Source organism: Vombatus ursinus, unplaced genomic scaffold, assembly GCF_900497805.2.
Source record: "Vombatus ursinus unplaced genomic scaffold, bare-nosed wombat genome assembly UNPS02004691.1, whole genome shotgun sequence".
NCBI classification, from domain to species: Eukaryota; Metazoa; Chordata; class Mammalia; order Diprotodontia; family Vombatidae; genus Vombatus; species Vombatus ursinus.
In genome coordinates, this window is record NW_020944469.1 from 3,920,222 (window position 1) to 3,932,785 (window position 12,564).

The 12,564-nt window shown below is 43.5% G+C and overlaps 1 protein-coding gene across 3 annotated transcripts; it reads right to left on the reverse strand.

Annotated features, from left to right (window-relative positions):
* Positions 1-1,572: 1,572 nt before the first annotated feature.
* Positions 1,573-11,805, reverse strand: HMGN5 (high mobility group nucleosome binding domain 5). 3 transcript variants are annotated; one of them, XM_027839471.1, is made up of 7 exons: positions 11,595-11,805; positions 10,453-10,539; positions 9,829-9,858; positions 7,118-7,147; positions 6,751-6,804; positions 4,093-4,224; positions 1,573-2,212 (listed from the first exon to the last, which is right to left on the reverse strand). In XM_027839471.1, the coding sequence occupies exons 1-7, from the start codon at positions 11,607-11,609 to the stop codon at positions 2,174-2,176; spliced, it is 387 nt and encodes a 128-aa protein (XP_027695272.1). In that variant the 5' UTR covers positions 11,610-11,805; the 3' UTR covers positions 1,573-2,173. The 3 variants fall into 3 exon arrangements, with proteins under 3 accessions (XP_027695272.1, XP_027695277.1, XP_027695286.1); XM_027839476.1 differs by lacking the exon at positions 11,595-11,805 and adding an exon at positions 10,793-10,985; XM_027839485.1 differs by lacking the exon at positions 10,453-10,539.
* Positions 11,806-12,564: the final 759 nt, after the last annotated feature.

Genomic DNA, 12,564 nt, shown 5'->3' on the forward strand with positions numbered 1-12,564 from the left:
ATTCTCTAACTCAGGGATTCTTAACCTGGGAGATAGGGACTTTTAAAAAAAATATGTTTTGATAACCATATTTCAATGTATTCTGTTTCATTTGTAAAACTGTGTTTTATGCATTTACAAACATAACTCTGAGGAGTCCCAGATTGGCTACCCGAGGGGCCCATCCAAATGTTAAGGGACTTTTTGATCTCCCTTTATTATTGGAACTCAAAGCTATCACTCCTACAAATTTTGGTTAAAGTTTGTCTTAATATTAACATCACTTGACCAAAACCTGTCCCATAGGATGTGAAAATTCACTTAGAGCCTTAAACATTCCTTGGATAAGAAGCCAGAAGAAGAGCCTCAACTTCCCTGACTCCTTGACAACATGTAGACTGCCCCCTCCCCAGTCAGCCTATTTGTGAACCCTCAAAATGTAGTTTAATCTGTAACCTGACTTAGTTTACCTATAGAGCTTGTTTGACGAAGTTTGTTTCCTTAGGGGATGTAGGATGTATAAGATTATGCCTCTAAATAAGTTTGTTCAACTTTTATGATATTGAAGGAAGCGTGAGATTATGGATCTATCTTCCCTTCAACTTTTGTGGCCTAAGAGAAATATACAATAATTTCATATGTAAAAGAATTCTTTTCTCTGGTGTAATTTTGCCTCTGAGAGCACTTGTCAGAGTCCTAATTGGGGTTCAGGTTTTCTCTGAGGCCTGAACCTATGCTTGAGCATACTAATAAAGCCTCAGTTTTGACTTCCATAATTCCTGTGTTGTGGTACATCTATCTTTAGCAGCAGCTCACTACCACATGAACTCAGTGAGGAGATATTTCTCCCCTATAAGAGGATGCAAAAAAAAAAATGAGGAACTCATGGGCAAGCTAAAGATCTACTTGAATTTCTCATGGTGCCTTGGAGGTGATCCCTGGTTCTGTAAGGCAATGCCAGCAGATTACATGACCTGCTAGGTCCCTCCAAGTTGGAAAGGCCTTGAGTATGGACCCGACCATGAATTACATATCTGTCACCTGGGAACCAGCTTAAGTTTAGACAGGCTCATCAGCACGTTGGCTGTGGGTTATGAATTTTTCAGCTCCTGTAACTCTCAAAGATCATCTATTAAAATTTAGATGGGAGTCACAACCAGTATCACTATAGGGAGGGCCCATACCAACAAAGTGATAGATCTTTGACGTATGCAACATGAACTAAATGAGCCAACTAGTTATAATTTCTTTAAATGACATTTAAAAATCTGTTTTAAGAGTAAATACTCATGGACCTATAAGGCTATGTATAACTAGAAAAAGATGTGGGCCAGCTTCATATTAATTGGACAATTCCACTATTACAATAACATTCATGAACCAGTGAAACACATAGAGGAAGAGGGCATCTAGGGCACTGGGTAGATCCTCCCCTGGGCAAGACGTGGATAAGAGTCACACACGAAGAGAAGGCACGGATGGGTAGTAATCTACACTAGAATTCAGACGCAATGAAGTAAGAAATTTAATATTCTGCCAGTTCTCCTTCTGGAATAAATACAATGAATCACAAATATATTTTGAGGAGTCTTTTTATTTTATTAAGATAAATCCAGCAAAATTTCTAATAGTGGCTACACATACAATCAATCTGCCCTTCTGAAATAAACATTTGTATTTTGTTTAAAAACATGATTACATTTTACTTTCTTTCAAAAACTAATATTAAAGTTATATTTGGGAAAGATATTTCCAACTCTTAGAATTTCATGAAAATAGCTCACCTTCTTTATAAAATCAACCCACAGACACCCCGGACTAGCCGATTTGAGAACTTTCTATTTGGGGCCTCCCCACTTCACTGAATTAAACACGTACCAGGGCCAAAGAAAAAGCCAAAGGACGGAAAGGATAGCTTACACAAGAAAGGGTACACAGTGACAAAAGTCAGAAGCTACCACCACTTATTCTTGCCATAGATCACACTATTATAATCACAAAATGCAGAGACAGTGATATCTTGTTGGTGACATCATACCCAAGCGACCAGGATGGAGACGTTCCAAAATTAACTTCATGCTAAAAAGAAAAACCTGCATTTAGAAAATAGTTGATAAAAATATTCCTCTGTGTCAACGATACAGGATGGAGGTACAGATACCAAACTGATGGAGATATAGGGCAGTGTTACATATTACTCAGGCTTCTCCTCAGGTTCTTCCACAGCCGGCACCTAATTGTAGTGGGACAAAGAAAAATATCTTACTTGTAAGTTTCATAACATCTTCCCCAGATACTTATATCCAACCTTACCTTGTCTGTTGGAAGATATGAGAGAGTCATTTCTCTATAGCAAGGGTGGGCAAACTACCTGTTTAGTATGAGCTAGGAATGCTAGCTAAGAATGGCTTTTACATTTGCGAATAATCATTCTTATCTCCTGAACAGGTGTGTTTGGCTTGGTAATTTGCAAGACCCTGGCTCTATAGAAAAGATCATATGCATAAATCACCAGCCTCAGACAAAATTTGGAATCTGGATGACAATAAAACCACAGCTTGGATTCAGACCCTGGGCTCTGAAAACAAACTCCTGGACTTCCTACCAAGTTGGAAAGGCTCTGACTATTCGCTCCCGGCGACAATACACAAAGAATGGCCAGCCAAAGTGCAGAGAGTCACCAGGTTGGTCTTAGGGGAATGAACCTGCTGGCCTAAAACTCTGGATGACCATCTTAAAGACCACAGGTCTATTCTGAGTAGAGAGATGTACTTGAACTCAGGAAGAACGAGTTTGTACCCCATTTCAGTTACTTATTAGCCATGTAACCTCAGGCAAGTCACTTAAACTTTTAGAGGGTTAGCTGACTTATCCATAAAGTGGGGATAATAATAATAATAGCACCTCCCTTACAGGATTGTTGATATAAAGTGTTATATGAATGTGAGTTATTACCATATTAAGTCATTGGGGATTAAAATCTGTGTTGATGTAGGGTGTACCCAGAGAAATGGAATTACTGATCCTCTAAGAGTGTGTGTGTGTGTGTGTGTGTGTATGTATAAATATTCACATATAAAACACAATATGGTGGATAGAGGGCTAGCTTGGGAGTCAGGGAGACCAGGGTTTAAATCTAGCCTTTGACATATACACTTAGCCTTTCAAGTGTCCTATTCAACTCTTGAAGACTATGTTATGGAGAAGCTGCCAGTCAGAACTGATGGAGGAAGTTTTCACATTAGGTAATTCCCCACACCAATGAAACCACAAGTCTAGAAAAAAAAACAAAAACAAAAAACCCCAAAACAATAAAAGAACAAGAAAATTCATTTCCATGGCCCTTCTTAGTTACAAAGATAAAGAAATACACAGGAAATATAACTGGGATACCAAAGGCTCATGCCGTATAACAGGGTCATTTACAAATTCCAATCTTATTAAAATAATAGCATATTTTAAAAACAAATTTTGTATTCAGCTATGTATCTATAGGCATAGAAAATGGACAAGCACATTTGGAGGAATCCAACAAAACAATAAACATTAGCAGTAGCTGTTGTTCAATGTGCAATGTGAGGTTTCTTGAGCTCCTATCTGATGGCTTTGATTGTTGGGGTGGGGCAGGTAAATTAAATAAATAAATGACTGCATGTTCTAAAAAAGAACTTATTAAAAGTTCCATCAACAGAGAGTCTAACAAATGGTGACAATTTAGGCCAACAACCTCAATTTGTAGATGAAGAAACTACAGTCCAGATAGAGCAAGTCACTAGCCCAAGGTCACAATGTGGCAAGATAAATAACATGATACGTCATTCACTTTAGGTTACAGCAATTCCAACTTTTTCTTCCCGTCTCCATCTAAATTTCCACTTCTTGCCTCAAATGTCGCCCTCCCCATAAGATTAAACAATAGAATCAACTTTCATATCGATACTTGGAGATGAAACTACAAAAGACAGAAGAGTAGTAGAACGGTAGACTGGGAGTCAAGGTTAGAAGAGATGATCTCTAAGATCCCTTTAACTCAGATTTTATGATCTTTTTTTAGGTACAATCATCATTAAACTTTTTATATTACACATTTATTCTAAAATAACAGTAAAATACCTCGTTAGTTTGGGTCTCTCCATTTTCAGAGTGGTTTTCTTCTTTCACTTCTTCCTGCTTGGTTTCCACTTTGACTTTGGCGGCCCCCTTCTTGCCTTTCATTTCCTTTTTATCATTTGCTACGTTCACTTTCTGTTCAGTAACACACAGGGACAAATAGTTAATACTAGATTTCAACTCCCTGTTAATTGTGCACTCTAACCATAAACAGTTGTGTTTGTTGGCTCCCCTTTATCCTTTTGCTTCCAAAATATAGATGTTATCTATGGGTCAGTTCTGGGTCTCCTTTTATTCTTTCTTTTTTTTTAAATTAATTTTCTTATTTTTAACAAGTATTTATTTTCTCTCTCTCCCATTCCCCTCCCCCTGCCCCCAACTTAACAATAACAAAAAAAAAAGAAAGAAAGAAAAGAAAAAAGGAAAAACTATAGCCTTTGTAATAAATAGGCATAGTCAAGAAAAGCAAATTCCTATACTGGCCGTGCCCAAAAATGTTTTGATTTTCTTTCTGTACTTTCTCCCTGACATATCATCCCCAGTCATACTTTCTAGCTATTTGCAACTGCCTGCTGGATATCTTTGCCTTGAACTCAATCTATCCCAAACTGAATGTACCCCATCTTGCCTTTCTCCCGACTTTCCTATTTGCATCACATTTTCCTTAATACAGAGTAGCATCTTTGACTCTTGCCTTTATTTTACTTTCCCCTTCCCAGCATTTAACTAGTTGATTAAGTCCTATAAATTCTACCTCCAAATCCCTTTTGCACCTGTCTCTTTCTTTCATTTCCCCTGCTACCACGTTAGTTTAGGCTGTCCTTGCCTCTTGCCTAGAGTGCTGCAGTAACAGCCTAATTATATATCCTTTCTTCACGCTCTTGCCAGATAAATTTTCCTAAAGTCTACCTGTGATTGGGTTACTCCTCTGCTCAAAAGCCTTCAGGTGGTCCCCACTGCTTCCTGAACAAAGTCCAAATTAGTAGCCTGGCATTTAAAGGCTCTCCATAGTATGCCTCAAGCTACCCTTCTAGCCTTACTTCTTGCTATTCCCCCCCAAAGTACAGATCTTACAACCAACCTGTGTTACCCACTGTTATCTAAATATGTCCCATACTTTCCTGCCTCTACGCCTTTGGTCACACTATTCCCTTCCTCTCTCTGTCCCCCTATAACCACAGCAAGCTCTCTCTTCTATGTTGAACATTGCTACCAAATTCTTTGTCCCTGTATTCTGACACTTACCGTTATCATGCCATGTTCGGCACTTGAGAGTGGGGATTCTGTCTTACTCATCTCTCTATCCCAATGCCTAAGGCATAGTGGGTACTTAATACATATGTTGAATTGAACGTAATAGTGATCAATTTTCAGCAAAATTGCAAGAGTTCTCAGTCTCTTTGGAAACTTACAAAAAATTGCCAAAAAAAAAAAGAACTATGAACCTTTAATGTCCTAAGTCCCAGCGCTCTTTTGAGCTTGGGGAGCACAGGAGGGCAGTATTAAAAAGAAATGAGTTCAGATGGTAGCTTTGGGAGCGGGGGCCACATCAGGTTTTGTGCCACCCCTGGCAAAAAGAACATGTGCCAAAGAATGCTGAAGTTGTGGAAAAAGCTCTTTCTGGATATATGAATAATATCAAAAACACAAAGGTGATCAAAAGCCATATTTTTCCAGCTAACCTCATAATTCAAAACATAAGAGCCTAGAATAGTGCTGAGAGCTTCTACTCTCCTGAGGCCAATACACTGTTTTGTTTTGTTTTGTTTTTTATGATGCCAAAACAATTGATTCAAAAGGGAAAATTTCAACCAAGAAAACCAGATGTTTCTGTCTACACAATATCAAATAACCAGTTGAATTGATTTTTTTTCTTCCACTGAATTAACCAGTTGTTTCAAGGAATTGATCAAACCCCTTGGTGTTTTGGTCTTGCCTAGAGGCAGTACCTGTGATCTTGAAAATGTATCCTTTGCCATGGGACTGTAACTCAGTTGGTGAAATGGTGACAGTGATACTTTTGTGTGCGATAGATATTTGTATTTACAAAAGATCAACCAATCTAGTACTGATTTCCCAAACTTGTTCTTGGGAAGTAGACTAATGTGCCAAATATTTTAGCCACATTCCTTCTTGGAAATTAAAAGCAACATCTTTTAAACAAGGATCTCAGAACGCCTTCTAGGTATGGATCTACAAATCCTCAAAATATCCCTGGGAGTAAGGCAAGTCGTCAACCTGACCCTGTACCTATTTCTACACTGGCATTAGTCATATCACCCAAGTGCCCATGTAGAAGGTCCACTGGCGTTTTGGCTCTTTTCCTTCCTTTTCCCTCCTCGGTCTGGCCTCAGTGTTCACATACATTGCCAAAGGCACGAACATGATCACTTAATGAGTCTTTTCCGGCTTCCATTTGTATCTGTCTTCTCGAAAAGGTCAATTCGTTATTTTAAAGTGCCAAATCACAGTGAACACAAAAAGAAATACGGAGGAAGGAATTGCTCTTGTCTAAGGGGCTTATACTTGAACATGGTGTAGAAGAAGAAAGTAAGTTTTTATGAAAAAAAAAAAAAAAAGCCAAATCGCCCGTGTTTTCTGATAATGTTTTTTTGAGAGAAAAGCCTCTTTCTCTTTGGAGATTCAAAATTCAGTGCTTACCTTTGGGGCTGCTGCCTTTTTGGTTTTGGGCTCAGATTTAGGAGGAACAGGCTTCTGCACAGGCACACACATACACACATATACATACATACACACACACACAAAAAACAGAGGTCAGAGAAATGTAGAAACAAATCTGTCACTGCAACAGGATGACTCACAAATAAGGGAATCCAACTGTTCCACCAACTGGAATGTATATACTTTAAACACAAGTGAAATGATAGATTTCCCAAGTGGTGGTATTTTCTTATAATTTCCCAAGTTAAGTCCAACACTAAACGTGATAGTCTCATTTATTCGGTTTCTTTAAAATGGCACCTCACAAAAGAGGCTATTATCATCAGAGAAAACAAGCAATACTTACAGCAGATAATCGAGGTGACCGCCTCTTTGGCTACAAAACAAAAAGTATTTCAATTAAAGGAAAACCTACACCAAGTGAGAATTATTCATATTGATAAGAAAAGTGACAAATTGGAGCTTGTTACTAGTGAGATGGGCTGCTTCAGGAGAAAATGGGGTCAGGTGTGGGTTGGCCAAGATGCCCTTCGAGGTCCGTTCTGATGCTGAGATTCTGTAGTATCCCAAATAAAATGTGGACTTGGGATTTAAAAAAATATGAGGGCAATTACAATTGAGATTTCCCCCCCACCTGTCATCTGCCAATCATGCAGTCTCCCAGCTGTAAGATACCTGACGCCAGCTAGTAGAGAATGCATATCTGGATAAGAATCCCCCCTATGATATGCCTCCAACAAGTGGACATTTAGGATTCTCTTGGTCACTTCAAGCGAATGGGAACTCCTTCCCTCCCAAAGTAGCCCACTCTACTTTTGATCAGCTCTAATTATTAGGGAGTTTTTCTTCATATCAAAGTTAAATTTGCTGCTTTGCAACTCTCCCCACTATTCCTAGGTCTGCCCTTTGGAGCCAATGAGAGCGAGGTGAATCCTTCTGTTTCGATAGCTATTTTCAAATACTTCAAATACTCCAAATGCTTGAAGATAGCTACTTTAATTTTGACTTCTCTAAGTGACACAAGCCCAGTTTCTTTGATCAGTTTTTATATGAGGTTTTTATATGGTATTTTCTTGAGGTTCATCTTCACCATGAGCAACAGCCTCTGAGTGCTTTCCGATCTATCAATGCCCTTTGTAAAATGCAGAACCTACAAGTGAGCACCACACTTCAGATCTGGTCTTGCCAGGGCAGAGGACAGTGAGGCTGTCACCTGCCTATATACCACTGTTCTCTTAATCCAGCCTAGGATGGCATCAGATTTCCTGGCTACTACAACGGGTGACTCACATTGAGCTTTAGATCTATGAAATCCCTTCAATTTTTCCACCAAAGAATCGTGCCTTCCCCATCTTGTGTTTGGAAAGTGGATTTTTTTCAACCCAAGAGTAAGATTTTACCTTTATCTCTATTCAAATTCATCTGGTCAGAGTCAGTCCAAAATTCTGGCCAGTCAAGATTTTTTTGAATCCCAACTGTCAGCTATTCTTAAAGTTTTGTGTCATTTGTGAAGTTGACAAGCATGCCTTTTTTGACTTTATTCAAGACTGATTAAAATGTTAACTAACCTGAGGCCAAGTGCAGGCCTTCTGGACACTTCCTGAGCCCTCTCTCTGAGCTGACATTGACTCACCAATGAGTCCCCTGGGTCTGGTCCTTCAACCAATTCTGACTCTGCCTGACTCTATCTCCTAGCCACAATATCACCATCTTGTTCGCAAGGATAGCATGAGAGACCCCCTCAAATGCTTTGCTGAAATCTACACTCTACAGCATTCAGAGTCAGAAATGAGTTCAATTTGGCATGACACTTCAATAATCTGGAAATGATACTAATTACCTCATAATTGCTGGTTTAAATTAGCACCATGATTAGTAACAAACAGCCCCCCTTGACGTAAAGAACATGTTCTTTTCAGATCTTAATATGGCAGCTCAATAAAGTTCCCAAGTGCCATGCAATTTGAAGGCTTTAATGCCAGGTATATTTTCTAAGAAATCTTATCGTTACACTGTTAGTTGGCTCATAACATAATAGTTCTCTAACTTTGAAGATGTGGGTTCTCCCACCTATAGTGAAGATGCCGGTCGATCCTTGCCTAATCCTGTGTGAGACTATATCGTCTCATAAATTCACCACCTGAAGTCCACCCAACATTTTAGGGGGAATCTTTCTCACATTCTCTTGACATTGTGTGGATACAAGTAGAAAGTGCTGGCTGTCCAGTGACTCTCTTTCAACTGTCTGAGGGGTAACTAATGGACAGTTACCTCCTATTAGTCAGTTATGCTATATTAAGAACAATTGGTGGCCATTTGGCTCACGTAAGCTGGTTATGCCAACAGCCAGTTAAATACCTCTGGCTAGAATCCAATACTCTCTCCACTTTATTTCTACCTCTACCTTTACAGCCTTATGGCTTATTACTCCCTTCTTCATAATCATCACTTTAGCCAAACTGGACAATTTTTCTGCCTGGCTTCCCCTGCCTTCCTAAACATTCCTGGGCCTCTCAGGCCTTTTTACCTTTGCTAGTCATCTGAATCCCCAGCATGTCCTCTTTCCTCCTCTTCCTCTGTTGAATTCCTACCCATTCTTTAAAGCCCAGCTCACGTGCCACCACACAACCTATTCCATTTGCAAATTGTCAACACGGCTGCCTGCTGTGAAGTGTGACCCATCTACCTCCACCCCATCAGTTTCCATCTGCCCCCTCAGATCTCACTTTTGTTTCTGTCATCTCTACCTTTTCCCTTTTCTCCCCTCTCCTTTCCAGAATGCCAAGTTGTTGTGCAATGGCAATTTGTGGAACCTTAGCCAACCTAGGTGATAGATAATATATCACATTAACATGTACTATTTGTGTATTATATTTATGTTGGTATCACCTTGCCCTCCTAGACTGGAGGCTCCTGTGTCTTGGGACAGAGCTCCTCTCTTAGCTAAGCTGTGTATCTGCTCTACGGTCTACGGCTTAATGCACTTCAGAAATGTGTGGTGTGTGTATGTGTATGAATTAAGCTTTTTCTTAAAGTTGAAAGACAAAACAAACTCACCTCCTCCTTTACCTGCCCTTCAACGGCTGCCTGTAAAGAAAAAGAAAGAGAAAGACAGCGTCATAAAATGTTCCCTGCTCAGTCTCACTGGAAGCTAAGAAAAGTGACTGACCGGTTAGTGCTTGGGGTTCAGCCCAAAGACTAGACTTCCTCTGCAGCAATGCTGGCTGCAGCACAGTCGGCCGATGTGTAGATATGCAACATGACTCCAAAACCAACTCTAGAACTTTTTCTGGACATATCAATCTCATCTCTTTGCACCCCAGTTAAAATAAGCCATTTCTTTAAACCTTTCTTAGGACACACTTGTCCTCATGCACTTACCTCAAGTTCGGCAATGTCCGAGCCAAAAAACGGGCGGGGCGGGGGGGGGGGGGGGAGAAGAGAAGGAAAGGGCAGCGTAATGCGCTTATTCTGCAGGAAGCCCCTTTCTTCTCCCTCTCTCAAAGTGCATCTGCGACTGAACCTGAGGGGGCCCGCTCCCCCAGCCCTACCTTCACCTCCAGGTCCTGCGCCAAAGGACTACAAGTCCCACAAAGCCGCGGGAAAAAAGCCCCTCGGTTCCAACGTCAGTGCGTCACCAAGCCAGACGTCGGGCAATTTAAAAACTTCCCGCCAGATTACCTGCAACAACCAGGTTGTTGTCAGCGTCGGCTCAAGGATGGCTCCCATCAAGTGAACCCCAGAGGAATCTGCAATAGGTGGCTGGGGCTGGCGGGGTTAGAAATGCAGGATTACACCCCCCCCCAACACACACAGACATGCGCCACCCCATCTACACCCACAGCCTCGAGACCCCTGAGGCATCTAAGCCCTGGCACACAGGCAAAAGGGTTTGGGGAGGGGGCGATTAAACAATATTCTATGCCCTCATTCCCGAGGCACCCAGATCCTAGTCTGGGGCGCGCCGGGCGCGCTCGGCACAGATCTCAGGTCTCCTCTCGGAGTCGAGCCGGGGAATTACCTTTGCAAGAGTTTAGGAGAGAGTTGGCAAGAAACTAATTGATCTTGCAGAACGGACTCTCCCAAACCGTTGCAATAGCTTTTTCCGGTCTCCCCCTCGTCTCCGTTCTCTTGGCTCCTTTCAGGTGGTCTCTGAGAACACCCGAACTTCCTAGGAGACTCGGAGATCGCTCGGCTCCCTCCGAAGTTCCTAATTATGGCTGTGAATCTCTCCCTGCTCAAGGACAGTTGCAAAATCTGCGCCGCCTAATGGCCCAGAATTACCACTGCACAGCCATCTGGCACGACCAGAAGTGGAGGAGGGAGGGGAAAAAAAGGGAGAACAAAGGCAAATACTAGAGAAAGACGCAGCGATCGCTCTCCAAATCTTCCTCCAGGAGGATCCGGCTGGCTGCCCGAGAAAACCCCAAGGCAGAGGGAGGGGGCTAGTGCCTGGTAGGGCGGCTGGTGGGAGCCCCGGCTCGCCAATGGGGGTGCGCAGGGGAGGAAGCAGCGGCGCTATGGCTGTAAGGAAGCCAGCATGGAGACCCCGTTCCCGCTGCCCGGAGCCTGGCAAACTAAGCCGTCCGAAGTGAAATGCGAGGCTCACATACAGGCGACCCCCCGAACCCTGCTCAGGTCCCAGCCCCAGACCCGAGCCGGAGACCCGATCCCTCTTCGCTTTCCCTTCCTCTGCCTTCTTCAATTCAGCACATGCACCAAAGCTCCCTGGCAGCCTCTAAGCCCAGAAACATCCTGGCTGCCCAGGATCAAATAGACAGGCGGGCGGCTAATAATCCTCCCCACTCTTCCCTTGCACTTACCTTTCTTTTGGGCATAGTTGCACCTCTGAATTAGTGGCTTGCAATTGCAAGGGAGAAATAAAGAGCTAAAGCTAGCCGCGGTTGGCTGCTTGCAAGGCGGTAGACTTTTCAGTGAACTAATTGCAGCTGGACCTGCACCTCCAAAAATTAAAAGCCCTTTTTATTGCAAACACTCAAATACACCAAGACGCAACCAAACTGCATGAATGGTAGCCACGGTGGGAATGACAAGCGGGCCGGCCAATGCTGTAAGTAGGCCGGCCAGGGGGCGGGGCCCGGATACGTGCGGGCTGCTCTCCTACGCGGGGCGCGCTGGCCGCTCTCTCAGAGCCTGGGGACTGAGTCGGCGTAAAGTGCTGGAGGGATACGCTTGGCGGGAGGGAGTGGGAGAGGGATGGACGTGCTGCCCTGGAGCCGTTCTAGGCAATTGGGAACGGCCCCCGCCGCTCTCCCGCTGGCCCTGGCACCCGGGCAAAGGTGGCAGCTCCCACCAGGTGGACAGCGAATGAATGGACACGGGGGCTCGCCCCTTCCCTCCTGCCACTCGGCCTCGACTTCCCCCTTATGCAGAAACGGGGTCCCTGAACGTGGCCGCAACGGGGAAAGGGGCGGGAGGGCTCGACCGGGGCGGGAGGGAGGACCGGCGAAAGCCCGTAGTCCCGGAGGGGCTCCCCGTGGGGCTAACGGGCCTGACTCTCAAGGGAGGGGCCCCGCCCCTGTCCCCTCCCCCGCCCCTGGACAGCGGCAGAGCCACGACTTCGTGCTGGCCGTGCGCTCCAAAGCCCTGGACTGGAGTGGGCGGCTGAGGGCGGCTGAGGCCGACTCCTGTCTCTTACTACCTGTATGACCTTGGACCAGCTCCCCCGCACCTCCCACCCCGCACCCAGGCAAATGGAGGGTTTCGACTAGATAGTATCTCATGGCCCTTCCAGCCCGTGGCATTCTCTGTTCTCAGGCCCTTTCCATTTTA

Coding starts and splice junctions, on each gene's coding strand:
- HMGN5 (XM_027839471.1), bottom strand. Junction 9,859..10,452: donor CAACAACCTGGTTGTTGCAG/GTAATCTGGCGG, acceptor TTTTCTTTACAG/GCAGCCGTTGAAGGGCAGGT. Junction 7,148..9,828: donor AAGGGCAGGTAAAGGAGGAG/GTGAGTTTGTTT, acceptor TTTGTTTTGTAG/CCAAAGAGGCGGTCACCTCG.